This window comes from Sceloporus undulatus, chromosome 2 (assembly GCF_019175285.1).
Source record: "Sceloporus undulatus isolate JIND9_A2432 ecotype Alabama chromosome 2, SceUnd_v1.1, whole genome shotgun sequence".
NCBI lineage: Eukaryota > Metazoa > Chordata > Lepidosauria > Squamata > Phrynosomatidae > Sceloporus > Sceloporus undulatus.
Window position 1 is genome coordinate 40,206,025 of NC_056523.1, and position 18,683 is coordinate 40,224,707.

At 41.2% G+C, this 18,683-nt stretch overlaps 1 protein-coding gene across 5 annotated transcripts in view; it reads left to right on the plus strand.

The window, feature by feature from the left end:
- The window catches only part of CHL1 (cell adhesion molecule L1 like), a 313,645-nt gene that overhangs the window by 217,627 nt on the left and 77,335 nt on the right, over positions 1-18,683 (plus strand). For all 5 annotated transcript variants that reach the window (XM_042452045.1, XM_042452044.1, XM_042452047.1 and 2 more), the window contains exon 6: positions 16,359-16,481. In XM_042452045.1, the coding sequence (XP_042307979.1) occupies positions 16,359-16,481 (123 nt within the window). The remainder of the gene's footprint in view (positions 1-16,358; positions 16,482-18,683) is intronic.

Consider the following 18,683-nt stretch of genomic DNA (forward strand, 5'->3'; position numbering starts at 1 on the left):
GTCTTGAGCTGCAAAGATTCTCCTCAGTCCAGAATTATGTTCACCAGCAATTTACTAGGGTTGGAAATGAGCAGCTATGAGACTACTGGCATCATTTGTAGTTTGAGCTTCTGCTTCACCTCAGCAGAGAGAGCAACTTATTTCTGAAGCCATGCTGGCTGTCATGCTGGTTCTGACCACCTAAAAAGGAACATTGCCTCAGTGGTGCTCCTAAGGTTGATGTCCCCTGGTGCACTGACTCATGGAGTCACCCCCAATTGATCTCCTCCCATAACACAGCATATAGAAACTTAGTAAAAAAAAATGTTCAAATGCTATTCACAAATCAATTCCCCTGTGTCACTGAACGTAATGGTAACTGTTGGGGCATAAATAACTATTAAAATTAAAAATATACCTTTATAATATCATATGCACAGCCTAATGTAGAAGGCGTTGAAAACGCACCTCTTCCGACAAGCATACCCCCCTGACTCTCTATAAAGGAAACAACTCTCAAATAGCAATCTACCTCAGGATGCTAAATTGTGAATGGTAATATGTATGTTTTTAGAAAACATTTTATTTTTATAAGTTGATTTTAAATAATTGTATTAGAATTTACTATGTACTGTTGAAGTGATACTGACTGTAATCCTGCCTCGATCCGTTGGGAGAGGCGGGAAAATATAAATAAAAATTTATTATTATTATTATGTGTACATACCTTCATGTGGTTAAAGGGAAAATTTGATAAGGTATGGTATTTTTAAAGAATTTTTTTTAAAAAAACAACAAATAATTTTGATTTTAAATTCCATTTTTAAAAAAAAAAAAAATGAACAAACCAACCTAGGGTCCCTCCTTTTCTTCCCACTCAGCCATTCCTACTCACACCATCTCTTCAGCATTTTAATGGGATGCAGGCAAACAAGACAGTCAAAGGAAAGACGTTTGAGGAGCAGTGGTGTCACCCCCATTTAAGGTGCCACCTGATGCATCTGCACTCCCCGCATCCCCAAGTGACACCTCTGCAGCATGTTTTGGCTCTTGTTTGAACCCCAATTTTTGTTTTTGTTGTTGCTGCTATTTTTATTTATTTTTATTTAGAATCATAGAATCCTAGAGTTGGAAGAGACCACAAGGACCATCTAGTCCAACTCTCTGCCATGCAGGGACTCTTAATCAAAGCATACCCGACAGATGGCCATCCAGCCTCTGTTTAAGGACCTCCAAGGAGGGAGTCTCCACCACTCTCTGAGGGAGTATGTTCCACTGTCAAACAGCCCTTACTGTCAGGAAGTTCCTCCTAATGTTGAGGTGGAATCTCTTTTCCTGCAGTTTGCATCCATTGTTCTGGGTCCTGTTCTCTGGAGCAGCAGAAAACAAGCTTGCTCCCTCCTCAATATGACATCCCTTCAAATATTTAAACAGGGCTATCATATCACCTCTTAACCTTTAATTAATTTTATACCTTGCCTTTCACAAGTGGAACACAAGGAGGCTTTCAGGCTTCCTATTACTGTTACTTATAGAGTGACCAAGCCTTCAGATGCTGCCTTAAGTGTCTGGTTTTGAGCCTCTGTCCAAGTTATTCAAATTGCTGAGGGACTCCTGACCTGATCTTTTACAAACAAACAACCCCACTCTTTAAATTGGACATGCTGCAGCTTGTAAACCAGGCTGCTGCTAACCCTGGCTAATGAGTGAGCACCAGAAACTCTTTTTTGAGGGGATGGGGGGCTCTGAGCTTTTCTGTTCTTTGAAGTTGGGAGCATGCAGAGCCACAAGAAGCCTGAGCTGCACTCCCTCCTACCTTGTCTTTTCCATCTCTCCTCCTCCTACCCGACCATTTCCTTTGCAACAGGGGGCACATTTTACTCAGGATGATGTGTGGGCTGTACTTCCTCCTTTCCCATCTTCTCTGTCTCCTCCCAGCCTTTCCTTCCCTTCCTTCCTTAAGACAGATGCAAAGCAGCCGGTGTTGAAGGATCCCACTGGAACCTCTTCTCCCCACTAGTGGTACTTCTTTCTTACCCTCTCCTGGCATAGGTCTTGCCAATCTGACCTTCTACCTCCAACTTTCCATCACTGTTGGTTTGTGGAAGATTTTGGAAGCAAAGAACTAGAGTCCTTTTTCTCCGAAACAGCACTTTGAAAATGGGAAGAAATCCAAATAACAACACAGGTGTTTGTGTGTATCTGTATATGTGTAGTATGGAGGAAAGGGACTAAAGATATCGTTCCATTTGAGGGTTATTGGTCTAGTAGTGTTTTCATTTGGAAAATGTTCAGGCTTGAGGAGAAAAAGTAAGACGATAAAAGCATGGCCCCGTTGGAAGTGGTTAGAGTAGTGGTTTCCAAACATTGGCACTCCGGCTGTTCTAGACTTTCACTCTGAAAAGTCCAAGCCAGTTTGGCCAATGGTCAGGAATTCTGGGAATTTATGTCGAAAACACTTGTAAGGCTTCAAGTTTGGAAATCACTGGGTTTGAATGTTGGACAGAGCGATTCAGATTCAGCTCTTGGTTGATTTTGCTGTAGCAGAGCAAAAATTAGATAGTAATGACATGAATTGGAGAGCCAGTGTGATATAGTGGTAAGAGTGCTTCACTGGAATGTGTATTTAGATTGTAATGTTCACTGAACCATCAATCTCACTGTGTCACTTTGTGCCAGTTATTCTCAGCTTGGTATATTTCACAGGATTTTTGTGAGGAGAAAACAGGGAAGGAGAGGCACAGGTATACTGCTTTGAACTCATTGGAATAAAGGCCCCATAGAACTGTAAATAATCAAATTGATCATCACCAGGTTGGGCCCCCATGACATCACCACAAGTCACTCCTTGGTATCAGGACCTGAGATCTAGCAACCCAATGTGCCATCAGTGCTCTCACAAACAAATTCAATAGATGTCTCTGCCAATCTGGCAGCCACATGGTAGATAGGACAGATGTGGATTATCACTACTTCCTAGAACACTGTACGCTACAGTGTAGTGTGATGAGTTACTAATTCTTTCCTCAGTTTTCTCCCTATTACTGTGGCAAATTCTCTTATTTTGAAGCTCTGAGTATTTTTTGTTAATCTTACCTTCTAATGCTTATGCATAGTGTACAAATCCAACACACACTGTTTCAAGCCAAACATCTTAGTCTCTCACTGATGACAGGTAAATCTGTGCACCTTTTGAGAATCCCTCCTCTCTCTAAAGCCACATTTTGGCACTGTCAGAAACCAATATAATGGCACACTGCATGGAAACATTTGATAAGTAGTACTGCAGAGCAGCTTAGAATAAATCAGTTTTGTTTGTGTGTAAACATATTCAAAGCTGTGGCTGGTAAGTGTGAGATCATGATAATGGTGTGCCACTTGGCAACACTCTGCCCATGGTTTTCAAGGGAAAGCAAGGTGCTTGGCAACTCATCATTCCCAATAAAAGTCAAAAGAGTAGGAGGTCTTACTAGGTTCTGGATACCCATTATGCCAAGTGATCTACCCTGTGACTATGCCATCCAGACCAACAGCAGGGAGGTTGCCAAATAAAGCAATGTTGCTGCTGACTGGGAGAGCAAAAAGATTGTTCATATATCCTGGCTATTCTAACAATTCAGTGAAAGTGCAAATTTAAAAATCAAATAAATCATTACTACTACAGTGGGCTCTGCACATTTGCTGGGGATATGGGTGCAGGACCTGGGTGAAACTGAGAAAAAACACACAATTATGTTTAAAAAATATTTGTTTGTATTTTACCTGAGAGAACATCTATCTAGGAATATCTAGGCCCTCCAGTGCAAATGTGTGGTCAACATCCACTGGAAGTTGACCACAGAATTGTGTTGGAAGACCTACAAATGTCTGGAGAAGTGTTTTTGTCTAGGATTCTCTAGGTCCTCCTTCACAGTTTTATGGTCAATGTCTAGTAGAGTATAAATAAATAAATAAAATCTTTATTTATATCCCGCCCTTCCAAAAAGATCAGGGCGGCTTACAACAATGCAAATGCATACAAATACAGATTAAAAACATAAGCATCAATAAAACACAATCTAAAACAATAGCAAAGGCCCCGATAGCCCATCCTCATGGCCACGGAAGAGGAGGGAGGCCCACAGGATATTTAGTCGGGGAATGCCTGTTTAAATAGGAAGGTTTTAAGATCCTTCCTAAATTGGGCCAGGGTGGTGGATGAGCGGAGTTCCGTGGGCAGCGTATTCCAAAGGGCTGGGGCAGCTGTGGTAAAGGCCCTTCTAGAAGTAGAAGCTAGCCTAGCCCCAGGCACCTTCAGTAGTTGCTGCCCAGATGTTCTGAGGGTGCGAGGCGGATTGTACGGGGAAAGGCGGTCCTTTAGGAATCCTGGACCCAAGCCATTTAGGGCTTTATAGGTAATAACCAACGCCTTATATTGAGCTCGGAAGCGAATAGGCAGCCAGTGGAGATCTTTAAGCACAGGTGTTATGTGGCTGGTCCTGGATACGCCAGTGACCAGCCGGGCTGCCATATTCTGTACCATTTGGAGCTTCCGAGTTTGGTATAAGGGTTGCCCCATGTAGAGTACGTTGCAGAAGTCCAATCTCGAAGTTACCAGAGCATGTACAACAGTTTCTAGGTCCCTCCGGTCCAGGTATGGGCGCAGCTGGCGAATCAGCCGAAGCTGGTAACAAGTGCTCTTGACCGTCGCATTCACCTGAGCAGTCAGGTGAAGCGACGAGTCAAGAAGCACCCCCAGACTGCGCACGGAGTCCTTCACAGGGAGCGTGACCCCGTTCAGGACAGGTGGAACCACCGCCATTCCTGGACCGGGGGAACCTATCACTAGTACCTCCGTTTTCTCTGGATTCAGTTTGAGTCGGTTTTTCCTCATCCAGCCCATTACTGACTCCAGACAGGCCACGAGAGGAGAGACGCCATCCCCAGTCACTGCATCAGTCGGAGACATAGAGAAAATGATTTGGGTGTCATCAGCGTACTGATAACCCCGCGCCCCATGTCTCCGGATGATCTCTCCCAGCGGTTTCATGTAAATGTTAAATAGCATGGGAGACAGAATGGCTCCTTGAGGGACCCCAGTTTTAAGGGTCCGCTCACTGGAGCACACGTCTCCCAGCTGCACCATCTGGGACCTCCCGGAGAGGTAGGAACGGAACCACTGGAGCGCAGTGCCCCCGATTCCCACCTCAGCCAGGCGCCCCAGAAGGATACCATGGTCTATGGTATCGAAAGCCGCTGAGATGTCCAAGAGCACCAACAGGGACACGCTTCCCCTGTCGACGCTCAGACGGAGATCATCGACCAAGGCGACCATGGCCGTCTCAACCCCGTGACCCGCCCGGAAGCCAGTTTGAAATGGGTCCAGATAATCCGTTTCATCCAAGACCGTCTGAAGCTGGATCGCAACCGCTCTCTCGATCACCTTCCCCAAGAATGGAAGCAGCGAAACAGGCCGGTAATTATTATGTACCAGGGGGTCGAGGGAGGGCTTCTTTAGGATCGGTTTTACAATGGCCAATTTTAGATCCGATGGAAATCGCCCATCCCTCAAGGAGGTGTTAATTATCCGGTGTAACAAGGACGTTACCACCGGTCCCCCCCTGGGCCGCTAACCAAGAGGGGCAGGGATCAAGAGAGCAGGTTGTTTTCCGAACACTTCCGAGGATCTTGTCCACATCCTTGGTACTCACCAACTCAAACTGATCCAGAATAACATAGTTCGCGGAGGCTCTGGACACTTCTACCCTAGGCTCTGCCATAATATCGGCGTTCAGACCTTCGCTTATACGAGAAGTTTTATCCACGAAAAAGTCATTGAACAAGTCACAGCAGGCCTTAGAAGGTTCAAGGATCTGGTTCAGGGCAGGAGGGAGCTGAGTTAGCTCCCTGACCACCCTGAACAACTCTGCCGGACGTGACTCTGCGGACGCAATACGAGCACCATAGAACGAATTCTTTGTTGCTCGTATTGCCTCTCCGTAGTCCTTTAACAGTCGGTCTAGGAGAGTCTTGTCGTCTAAGCGAAGGTGTTTCCGCCAACGCCTAGAGATTTCTACAGAGAACCTATTACTTAAACACATGAACAATCAAATTTGAAAAATTCAAAACCGTAAATGTGGAGAGCTGACTGTATACCCCTTTTAAGTAAAAATAACCACACATTGTGCTGGGAATCAAGATGCAAAACCACAAAAAAGAGAACTTTCAGCAGCTTCACCTCAACCATTGTGAATGTTTAATTCTCATTTTAACAGTTATGGGAAATAAAAGAGAAAACGCCAATAATTATACAGTACTTGCATAATTGAAGCCAATTAAAAAGGTAAATGCACTAACTGCTGAGCTATTTTACAATGAGAATCTATTTTTACAATCAAGCTGTTCCCAGAGTCACAAGGAGGAAAAACTGCTCTTGGGCAGGCTATCCAAACATGCCATTTCATTGACATAAAGTGATTTCTATGTTAATCTGTGTATTGTTCTGCTAACATGGAAATCATTCTGCCCTAGGGTCACACAATGTGTGTGTGTGTGTGTGTGTGTGTGTGTGTGTGTGTGTGTAGTGGAGCCTTCCCTTACACAGGAATCCATTCCACACTCCCTCGCATAAGGCAATAATCTTGTAAGCTCAAGCCCCATTCAATAGAACACGCGCCATTCAATAGATTGCAGTGCAGCTTCCACATAAACCAGAAGCTGCGTATGGCACACCTGCGTATGGAGCAGGTGCACTGTATAACCAGCTCTCTTCCATGGCAACATTCTCTGAAGTTGCCAGCCACAGATGCTGGTGAAACAGCAGGAATAAACTCTTCTAGAACATGGCCACATAGCCCAAAAACCCCACAAAAAAACTGTGGATGCCGGCCATGAAAGCCTTCGACTTCACAGTCTTGATACCACTTTAACTGCCATGACTCAATGCTATGGCATTCTGGGATTTGAAGTTTTATGAAATATTTTGTCTTCCCTGTCAGAGAGCTTTGGTGCCTCATCAAGCTACAAATACTAGAATTCCATAGCTTTGAACTATGGAAATTAATGTAGTGCTAAACTGGTCTGATTTCAGTGAGCAGTTGCATCTAAACCTAAGGTACAATACCTAGGATAGGTCCTTTTGACTATCCTAAATTTGGACTAAGATCTTGCATGGATGCACTAGCATTAAAACCAACAATCATCACTGTTTCTTTTGTTTCTTTTTGCATTCATCACACTGATTACCTTTATAAGAGATCTACAAGTAATGTTTTTGTGTGCCAGCCAAATAAATTGGCAGATTAGTTGATCACAGTGGTAGGCAGATGCAAATTGAGAACATTTATGGTTACCCCAGGTGCCATTAGGTACTGTGAGGTGCATGAGGTGAGGAAGACAATTATGGGCATTATCATGTAAACAACATGTACCTAGCTTATGGGACTTCATGGGAGTAGTGACTTAAGAAAAGTTCTTTCAACACTCAAGGAGGTGTGGGCAGATGATGAAGATGTAAGAAGAACACAAAGGCCCGATACAGACCAGCGGAAAGCGCCGGCCTGTGGACAGAGTCAGAGCACAGTGTACTGATGCTAGATGCCCTAACTGAGCCCCCATGGAGCCATTTTGGTGTGCGCCGGTCCACACAGTGCACACCATCATGATGTACTTCCGATGTTGCATCCACATGATGCAGCACCAAAGGGACATCCTAAAACCACGCCACCACAACTATGACGCCCCTTAGAGGGCACAAAAAGTAGCTGCTTTTTGCAGCTCATTTTTTGCGCTCTCCAGAGGCTGGATGGGGCCATGGCATGATGTTACTGCGGCCCTGGTCAGCCAGGAAAGGGGCGCTGCATGCCACCCCTTAGGGGCAATCTCAACAGCTTCTATGATTGAATGATATAGTGAGAACACAGGTAGGAAACAGCTTCCAAGAACAGAACCTATGTGGAACAGTCATATGGATTCTGTTGAAATATATGGTTGCTCTTTTAACATATATCAAAACCACATCTTCTCAAGCTATTTATTTATTTATTGCTGACAATGTGCATGGCACTGTGTAGACTTTAGTACAGTATTATTGTTTATGCCTGGAGCTTGTTTGGATGCCAGGTCCATAAAATATAGTGAAAACTTCTACTGACTTGATTGTAACCCTTTGATGCATATTATACTATAGCTATTTCACTGCAAACAATGTTGGTCTAGAACGTTATATAATAATTTACACACAGACATTTGAAACAGTAGCCACTGGAACTATGTAGTGGGGATGTCCAGACACCAATGGATGAGGTTCCAAACAAAAATTGTGCAGAGGAGATGTGGAATGCTGATCACATGTGTTTTGTTTACAAACTGAGTAGATCAATATGGAGCCACAAGACAGGCAGCAGCTGTGAGAAATTAACGTAATAAATCTTGTTTTTAATTATGAACATAATTCAATTTTGATGCCTGAGTCAAAGTTCAAAATTATTAAGAGGCTTGATTCACATTATGGACTATGAGTGGTTACAAATTTCATTTGCATCATGACTTTTCACACTGCTCATAACGCTTTGTTGTAGCACTGGCAAAGTAAAGCTTTTTCAGTACTCCAAAATAGTAACCAAATGCTAAAAATATTTTAGTCTTCAAATCACACTGGATTGAACAGGAAGAAGTGATAAGTACCAGAAAAACAATTCATCTAACAATCAAAACCTTAAACATTACTTCCGTTATTTTTCCCACACCTCATTTTTCACTATCACTAGTACCATCAGTAATCAAGCCATGTGCCAAATTACATATCAACCTGTGGTAATGTTTCATATTCAAAATTATTTTAAAATTAAACTTTAATACTAGACTTGAATAATATTTGGCAAAAAATATGAGCCAAGCGCTTGAATCTTTAAAGATGGATTTCCTTCTTCCTACAAACATATTTATAAAAGGGCTATCACCTTACTTGTGAAAAAGCATATTCTGTAGACTGATATTTCTCCATCAAGCAACTCCTCACCTCACCGTAATTTTGTCACTGTAATCCTTGCTATCAGATGGATTCAGCATTATACAACATGTCTCATAGTGTAATTTCCCTATGAACACATTAACTTTTAGATTTTTGAGAGTGCATGGACATCTCTTATCTAACAGATGATAAGCCAGATTGGACCTCAGCAAGACAGTCTTTTGGAAGGTGACCTAAATTGTGTTATATCCTCATTTCCTGGCAATTTTCCTGGACAACCTGAATGTTGTTGGAGAGTAGAATTTTAGCACTTGAGAAAATAAGAGAGTATGTTATCATATTCATTCTCTTCTCCCTCGTGTGGCTCTCAAGGATGTTCATGCATATTCACTTGATTTTTATCAGGTCTTTCACACTTGTAGCTTAGTCCTATGGGACAAATCTATCACTCCACTATACACTCACAATTCAGTTAAGAAATTGCATATTTATTGTTCATACAGTGCAATTTTCTATTTTCTATTTATTTATTTTTTTACACATCTATTGCTTGCAATATGGCATTAGGAAGGCAAGGTGATGTTCGGGCAGGATTTGTAAAAATTGCGGATGTCTTACCACTGTGTTCTGCCACTGTGACTGGAACAGCCTAGTTTGGAATAAGTGCAAAATGCACATGATGAAACAGGATATTCCTTTGCTTGACATTCTGGACAAGAGGGTATGTGTGTGCGAAAACGCTCTGACACCTGTAGGGTCAACAGACTGGCAGATTCATGGCTAAGAGCCACTGCTCAGTTGACCTGTATAATATGCATCAAATCTTGAGAGTTGTGTCAAGTCCCTTGCTTATTTCTCTTCAATTAATCATGAAGCCTCCTTCAGTACACAGAAGAATTTTTTTTACTGTGAAGCCATGGTTTTCCTACCCTTATCCTGTAGCATTCTTTGTGGAACAATTTTTATTTATCACTTTATCACCTCTTGTCAGCAAGCAAAGACATTTTTATTTGAGCAGGCATTAAATATATAATCATGCCAGGGGGACTTTGGTGTGGGGTGTGTTTTTTGGTTGTGCCATTTAACTTTTGTATATTTTAATATGGTTTTACATTGTTTCCAGATGATTTTACTGTTTTGAATTACTATTGTATTTTTTTAAATTATATGTGAGCTGCCTCAGGTCCCTTCTGGGAGAAAGGTGGCATACAAATGAAATAAATAAATAAACTAAGGCCCGTTACAGATGGGCATTAAGTACGCGCTCTGCGCGTACTAGTGTTAAGAAGGGGTGTCACTAGGGTTAGGAAAGGGCGTGTTCCTATACACACGGGTGCTGCCATGACTACGTCATGCCTGCGCCGCCTCCAAATGGGGTGCCCCTTCCGTGGCCCCAGAAGGAGCCCCAAGGACACCCCTTTCCACGCCGTGGAGAAGCGGCCTTTTGCTGCTTCCCTGCAGCCTGGAAAGTGGCGGATCGGGGCCTCAGGGGCTGCCGCTGTGGCAGATGAGGCCCCGATCCGGCGGGGAAAGGGCCAGTTACAGGCTGCCCCAAACGGGCGATCTGTAACGCGCCTAAATAAAAATAAATTAATTAATAGTGATATCACACAATAGAGATTTCAGATGAAAGATTAAAATGATTTCTTGACTGTTGGGGAGAGGGCATGACATCTACATTCCAGACTGCAAACCTCCTAAACAAGATATGTAGGTAGGATTTCCCTATAAGAGCGAACGTGAAGCCAAACATCAGCTGATATTTGTTCATCTTATATCAAGGAGGACTACAGTTTTGCAGTTTTAAAAAATCTTTGTGAGATATCTGAAGGAGTCAAAGAAAGCTCTGAAATCTCAGCATGTCACAGGCCCCTTTATTGGCTCCCCCCCCCTTAATTGCTCCTTTTACTTACTATTATGGCAGGTTTTCATACAATTTTTGTATTGCTTTTTTTGAAAATCATTCAGAAAAGAAAGTTCTGCCTCTTTTCTGGAACATATCTACTTACATATTTGTATTCCTTGCTGTAGAAAAAACTGGAAGTCAAATGGCTGTTTGTGCCCCAAAGGCTGAAATATAAATAAAGGAGAGAGAGAAAGAACATCCTTCAAAGGTGCAACACTCCCTCCTCCAAAGTTAGAACTTCAGTTTGTTCGCCTTCTTTTTTGCTTTGTTGCTTGCTGTACCATCCCTCACTTCAGCTTAATTACACATGCGGCTGATTAATTTACAATAGTTTTACACCAGTTCTAGCTTGCCTGGAATGTAAGGAAGAAGAAATGCTTTGGGACAATATTTTGTTCTTTAACTTTCTCTCTCTCACACCAGTAATTGTGGAGCAACCCCTGAAAGGACGCATGGTGTTCTGTCTGACCACTAGGATATTGGTGACCCAGTTAGGCCCACTATGCTGTTGGTTTTTGTTTAACTCCATGGATCTCTGTCAGCATTTGCTAGAAATAAGGCAAGGAAAAGGACGAGAAACCAAAAAGTAAAACTAAGCCACTCACTACAATAATAGCCACTGAATAATAGATCAATAAAGTACAGGGCCAGTCTAAGGTGCAGTTCTCATCAGCCACATAAAAACCAATTTATGAACACGGATCTTAATTTTTAATTATGTCCCTTCCTACAAGAAAGGGATAAAACCTGGAACCCACCTCAAAGGTAGTAGATAACAATGATAAAACTTGGACTAAAGAGCTACTAAGTATCTTGTATAGCTATGGAGTAAATAAATAGAGCGAAATAAAATTAATATTATTGACACAATAGAGACGAATCCAAGAACAATTTTGTATACCTGTTATATTTTAGTTCTCACAAACTAAAACTTCCATACTCTTAATTCTAATAATTAAAATATGATAGGTGCAGAAAATTGTTCTTAGTTTAGTCTCTATTCTATCAAATAATAGTAATAATTTTAACATCATTTCACTCCATTTATTTACTGTATTGTGGTCCCTACATGGCTATACCTAGAGGCGAAACAGATGGCTGATTTGGGACCATGGCAAACAGACATGCAGCCCCAATCCAACCAGCTTCCACCCTTTCCCACTCCTATCTGGGATGGAAAAAGCTGCCCCTGTGCGTCTAGAGCCAGCGTTTTGATGGCTCTGGGGTGAGTGGCATCTAAATGCCATGTCCCCAAGCTGGATAGAAGCCGGGTGGCGTGTAATTGCCAGCACAGCTTCTGTCTGGCTTGGGGGATTGGTGCATCTAAACACTACGTCTCCGAGCCAGCGTAGAGCCAGACTTTTGTGGGTCTCTGTTTCAGCCCTTAGTAGCTTTTAGCCCTCATTTTATTGTTGCTTTCTAGTACTTTTGAGGTGAGTTCTGGGGTTTTCCCTTTCTTACAGCTAGGAAAAGAAAATAATTAAAAATTAAAATCTGTATTCATAGTTTTAGTAGCCCACTATGGTACTTCACCAGCCTGTATGAATATTATTTCAAGTTCAGGAGAGCTACGTTAGATTTCAATCTCTATTAGGCAACAATGAGGAACATTTGGCCTTACAGATATTTTGGTCTATAGCTCCTACCAGTACCATACAGCATGATATGAGATTGTGAGAGCTGTAGGCTAAAACATCTGACGGATCAAAAGTTCCCCACTCTTGTGCTGAGTTCTCTAAGATATTTCAAAAACTGGCCATGGAAACAGACTGGAAAACAGTGCAGATAATGAAACACTGGTGAAATGTGTAAATTATCCAGCTCCAGTTAACAAGTTAGCACTTTTACTCTGAATAACCAAAATTCCTGGACCTGCTTAAGAAGAAGCCCTGCATACTGTACATCAGAGAAATCTAACAGGAAGTTGTTGAGAATTGAACAAAAGATACTCTTTTTCTTTTGCCAGCCTGGAGGTTCTGGAAAAAGGACCAAGGGACCTTGCTTTTTTTCAAAGGTTGTTGGCTGGTTTTCAAAGGTAGCTTCTTCAGCACTTCTACAGCTTTATACATGTAGTTCTTTGGTAAAGAATTATTGAGATGCCCCATTAATAATAATAATAATAATAATAATAATAATAATAATAATAATAATAATAATAATAAACTTTATTTATATTTCCTGCCTCTCCCAATGGATCGAGGCGGGATTACAACCATAATACTATAATAACATCTAAAATGTTTACAATAAAACAATAACATCATTTAAAAATACAATTCAAGCAATAAAATGATCATCTAAAATATGCAATTATGATCAGAAGTGGGAGTTTCTATTCGTTCTTTATAAAAGTTCAGGTGGATAGGCCCACTGGAAGAGCTCCTGTCACTAGTTCCAGCTTCTGCCAGCCTAGCAGTTTGAAAGCGTGTAAAAGTGCAAGTAGATAAATAAGTACCACTTTGGTGAGAAGGTAACAGTTTTCCATGCAGTCATGCTGACCATGGAGTCGCCTTTAACAATGCTGGCTCCCTCTGCTTAGTAACAGATATGAGCACCAGTTGGACATGACTAGATAATCATGTCTAACAAAAACCTTTACCTTTACCTTTTACCTAGGGGTGTGTGTGTGTGTGTGTGTGTGTGTATGATAAATATTATAATCTAGCAAAACAATGAGGTGTAGTGGTGTAGTGGTATAGTTTATATAGTCAAAATATGGTGTTTACCTATGAACATATCTGTAAATTAGCATATTCAGTTCTAGGTCTACTACAAGACCCCTGCCTTTTGAGGTTCATGATTGGCTACTGAAGAGAGGAACATTTCAATATTTAATCAGCCTTAAAAAAATTCTCTACAGACAGGCGCCTGTGGATCTTAATTCATTTCTGAGCTGGGCAAAGCTATTCACGTCCTCCCTCCAAAGCCTTTGCATATGCAGTACGCTGTTGGAGGCTGATTTAATAACTTTGTGGCCTAAAGTTTATTTTATATTATTTTATATTTACAATTAATTGCTTTTTCATTTTGTAAACCACCCTGGGAATGTTACTGAAGGGTTGGATGAAAATAATTAAAATAGGATGTGTCCACACAGGGGATGTAATTCTTTACTAGTTTCATTCTTGAGACAAGCAATAATTCATGGTTGCATTCTGTGGAATCCTGGGATTTTATATTTGGTGGCAAGAAATTCAGAATTCTTTGCCAGAGAGGTCTAGTGCCTCAGCAAATTAGCGATCTCCAGTTTCCCTAGGAAAAAGCCATGGCCATTGAAGTAGGATCAAGCTGCTGTAATTGTGCAGTGCGGATACACTCATAAATATGTAGTGAGTAATAAATTGTAACAAAAGAATGCATAATGTGGTACCTGTTCTCTTGTACTCTTTCCCACAACCTGCACCCTAGGTAGGCAAACTGGAACAGCCAGGATATACCCTTGTCCACAATGACCAATAAATGCAAATGTGGTCTGCATTATTACAATACATTTCTCATAGCATTTTAATTGTAGCTCAAAGTGATCTTAGTGCAAGTCCTCCACTGGTAGAAACAAATGTGAATAGCCTCACACCACTTGTAGTCACAGCCCTCTGCAGAATGGGAAAATACATTTCACCAAGGTATAGTAGTGCATAGTAATAATTGCAGTAGTTTATGTTATTGTTGTTATTGTTTTTATTATTATTGGACTACACTAGCCAGAATCCATCAGCAAGCTTGGCCACTGGACATGCTGATTGGGGGTTGTAGACCAAAAATTGGCTGGAATCCTGTTGGTTAGCCCCATCAACATCACACCCACTGAAACAATTATCGAAATGTGGTTGAACATGAAGGGAAATCCAATTGATTCAATAGCTCTCCCCTAGCCAGGACTAACAATATTTAGGCTGTAATTTTCCCAAGCCCTGGAAATGCTCGTCTTCATTGCCTCTGCCCTTTTTCCCCCAGAGTTATTTTCCTGGGATCTTGAGAGGGGATGGCAGATGATGGTAGAAGCATATAACAGTTCTGAGTCCCTGTAAGAGTTTGTCCTGCGGTTAATTGGAGCACATCCAAAACATAAATCTTTGCAGACTTTTTTGAGAGTGTGCATGGAGGACTAAGCTCTGTGGGTCCAAACAGTTAGTGTACGTCTGAAATAAATGTATATAAAAATCAAAATTGGAAGGCTACTTCTGCTGCTTCACCATGTGTTGGTTGAACTGTATCAATAAAAACCACTTCAACAGAACCTCTGAAATCATTACCCCTGTTTCTTTCTGAGACAATTACCTTGTGCTTGACCTGTATCGCTTCAGACTTTGGGGGCAGAGGCCTGTATGCTCTAATCTTCCCTAAAGATGGAATGATAGATTCCTAAACAGGTAGAAAAATAGAAAGCCTGGAAGAGAAGGCTAGGACTGAGGCAATTATCTGTGCAAAGAATGTTATGGGTTGTTTTTTTTTAACCATTTCCTTTTTCAGAGAAACATTCAGTTAGGTGAACATACTCTACACTACAGAGTGAAATAATATAGCCTAGACACAATTTACAAACTAAATAAATTTGGACTGGTGAAAACCATCTGAACGCTGCATAATTTTGTTGTGTTACTCTTGTATTTTTACACTGAGATCTTATGGCGGGGCAGGTAAGTGAGGAAAGTCTGGCAAACAAGCAGTCCTGTTGGGACTTTTTATGTGACATGCCATGTGACAGATTGTAGCAAAGTAAATATTGGAAATTCTTGCTTATAAAGCATTCTTTAGGAACAACAGCCATGTAACACATGCAACTCTGTACTTGTTATGTTCTCATTAATGATTTTTTTTAAAAAAACTGTACACTGTGAGATCACAAATGTTATGTGCATTTTTATTGTTTTTCACTACATGTCTTGTTTGCAAAAGACTGTTTACATAAAAATATAATTTTGTGCAAAACACAACTTTGGTGTATTTTGAGCAAACTACACTATTTCCTGATTAATTTCTGGTGTAAACCCCAATATTTTTGTGTTCACATTTTTTTAACCAGACTTAAAACGCAAACACACACACACCTTACAGTGCATTGCCATTTTCTCAAGGGAAGTTTGTGGCTATTCTTTATATCTCTGTAAATCCATCATACAATATATACTGTTCTTTGCATCATGCCACCCATGTAGGCCAAGGCCAAAGAGAGACTTAAATGGATGGATGACTTTTCCCACACAATATAGGGCCAACACTTTAGTACTTAATTGCTTATGTGTGGAATGCTTGTGGCTTTAAGCAGCTACTTCTACCCAATTTAAACAGACAAAAATATCAAAGTTCAAATTAAATGGCATTCTTAGCATAATTTCTAAAATTGCCTTTCGACTTATACTTGCATTATCTTCCTCCATGAATTTTGTTGCTTTGCTTTCAGAATAATAAGACCAGGTACTCATGGGAAATCAAGACTGTTACTATTAATATGGAGAATGCCAGCGAGGTAGTAACTGATGCAAACTAGCAAGATCTCATGATGTTTCTATTCTTTTATCATAGGTATTCCTAAATTCCCCAAAGAGAAGATTGACCCTATACAAGTGGAGCATGGTGATGCAATGGTCTTACATTGTAATCCTCCCAAAGGAATTCCACCATTACATATTTATTGGATGAATATTGGTGAGTATTTTCCTGTTCTTCAGAAGATTTTATCATAACTTCAACTTAATCAAAATTGTAGATGTTCAGGAAAATGTATTTTCTGTGTGTAACAGAGCACAAAAATGAAATGAAAAACTTTACAAAGAATGAGATAGGAAAATTCTAAAAATCTCTAAGGCCAATGTATAAATGAATGCAGTTTCTTAACTACTGCTGCCATTCTAGTCCATCTTGACACAAGGAAATGAACCATGACCAAGTTAGAGATCCAGTGAATCGTAATTTTAAATGTGCAAGGGATTAAAGAGACTTAGGAAAGGGCAAATCTATAAGAGCCCAGATCATAAAAGTGAGAGAATAAAAAAGTTCAGAAATTTATTTGGAGATCAAATGTCATGTTTCAGTCAGTCCAAAAAATCACTAATAGTTGCCCCAGAAGCTTTTGGTGTGACATGATTTGCTGTCTCAGTATATATATGAGCTCCAGCAATGCATACTGGTTTCAGTATTGGACTAAGGGTATGAACAACAAGGACAAGGGAAAACAATGTACTCACCTCGTAACAGGTGTAACAGGTGTAATCAGTACAGACAGTGTACAGACAGTTCCTCAGCAAGCTCACTTCTTTTAACCTTTAATTCAACTTAAGAAAACTCACAAATTAGTCCAGAGCTTCCAGGAAACTATGGCCTGTTACAGACAGCCAAAATAAAGCTGCTTCAAGTCACAGTGGAGATATGGTGTTTCAATGATGCATGCGTCCTAAGAGTCCAGAACTCACACCAAAACCATGCTCCAGCCCTAAGGACTGGAGCATGGCTTTGGTGTGGCTTCTGGATTCTTAGGACGCATGCATCATTGAAACCCCATATCTCCACTGTGACTCAAAGCAGCTTTATTTTGGCTGTTTGTAACAGGCCTTTGTTCTTGAAGTGTGTACAGCTGAAATCAGATGGGATTCAGGGTGATCCAGTTGTCCACATTTCACAAACAGTCACTGGGACAAATTGGTGCTGACTAGCATCACCATTTTCTATCCCTCTCACTGATCAGCATGGGAAAGCATGGGAAAGCCTCCCCTGTGTCTTCACTGCCCCTCCCTTGCTGATCAAGGAGCTCACTAGCAGAGCTTTCCTGGCAACAACACTTCTGATGAAGTATGAACTGGCCCAAGCCATCTGGTCAATGAGGAGACGGTCACTCTACCCCTTTCCTCATTGATCACATGGCTAGGCACCTTGTTCTGACCTGACATCTCCAGCAAGGCTCTGTCAGGGAGCTGCTTATCCTGTGAGGCAGAGGTGGCAGCAGGAGGACAGGGCACCAGTACCAATACACTCTCAGCCCAGCCGTCTAGACTGTAAGACAGCTTAGCATCATTTTCGTGCCAGTACATGTGACACTCACTTTGTAAAATGAGGGCAGCTCTGGAACAGAATGTCCTGGACTGCACACTATTTTGGCTGGTGTAGGCACTACCTAGGACTCTAGGCAGCAAGGTTTGGATGCTCAGCCATGGAGGTCTACTGGGCAACCTTGAGCAAGCTACTCTCTCTCAACCTAGGAAGAAGGCAATGGCAAACATCCTCTTATCCATCTCTAATTTGATTAGCAAAAAACATTATTCCAGCAATACATTGGCAGTACACAGAGAAAACTGCAGTCAAAAAATCAGAAAAAGGCTAGGACTTGGAAGGGAAGAAACTATTCAAGATGCTGAAGTGTAAATATATATATATAACTGAATTCTAAAGTTAGGATTGTCCATGTTATTGTATTTCCTATACAAGGGAAGTAGGAAAAGAGGAAGACTGTGTACCAAATAGATACATTCAATCAGGGAAGCCACAGCCCTGAATCTACAGACCTGAGCAGGGCTGTTGAAAATAGTGTTACATGGAGGTCTTCCATTCATAGGGTCACCATAAATTGAAGTTTGTTAAATGGTATTTAACAACAACAATAGAGGAAGCTAAGACCCTGATGTCCACAATTTCCACCTCCTGCAAGTGTCTGGAAGTGCTATTGAATGTGTATGTCATTTGGCCTTACAGCAAATGTAAGGATGTTTCTTATATGGGTTCTAATGAGTTCCTTGTATGAGCCATAAAAATGCAGAAATTTGATAAAGCTATATGAATTACTCTAGCAAGGGACAGCATAGTAAGTTGGGTGTGTTTCAGTACATATTCCAATCAGCAGGTGCAGCAGAAAGGATC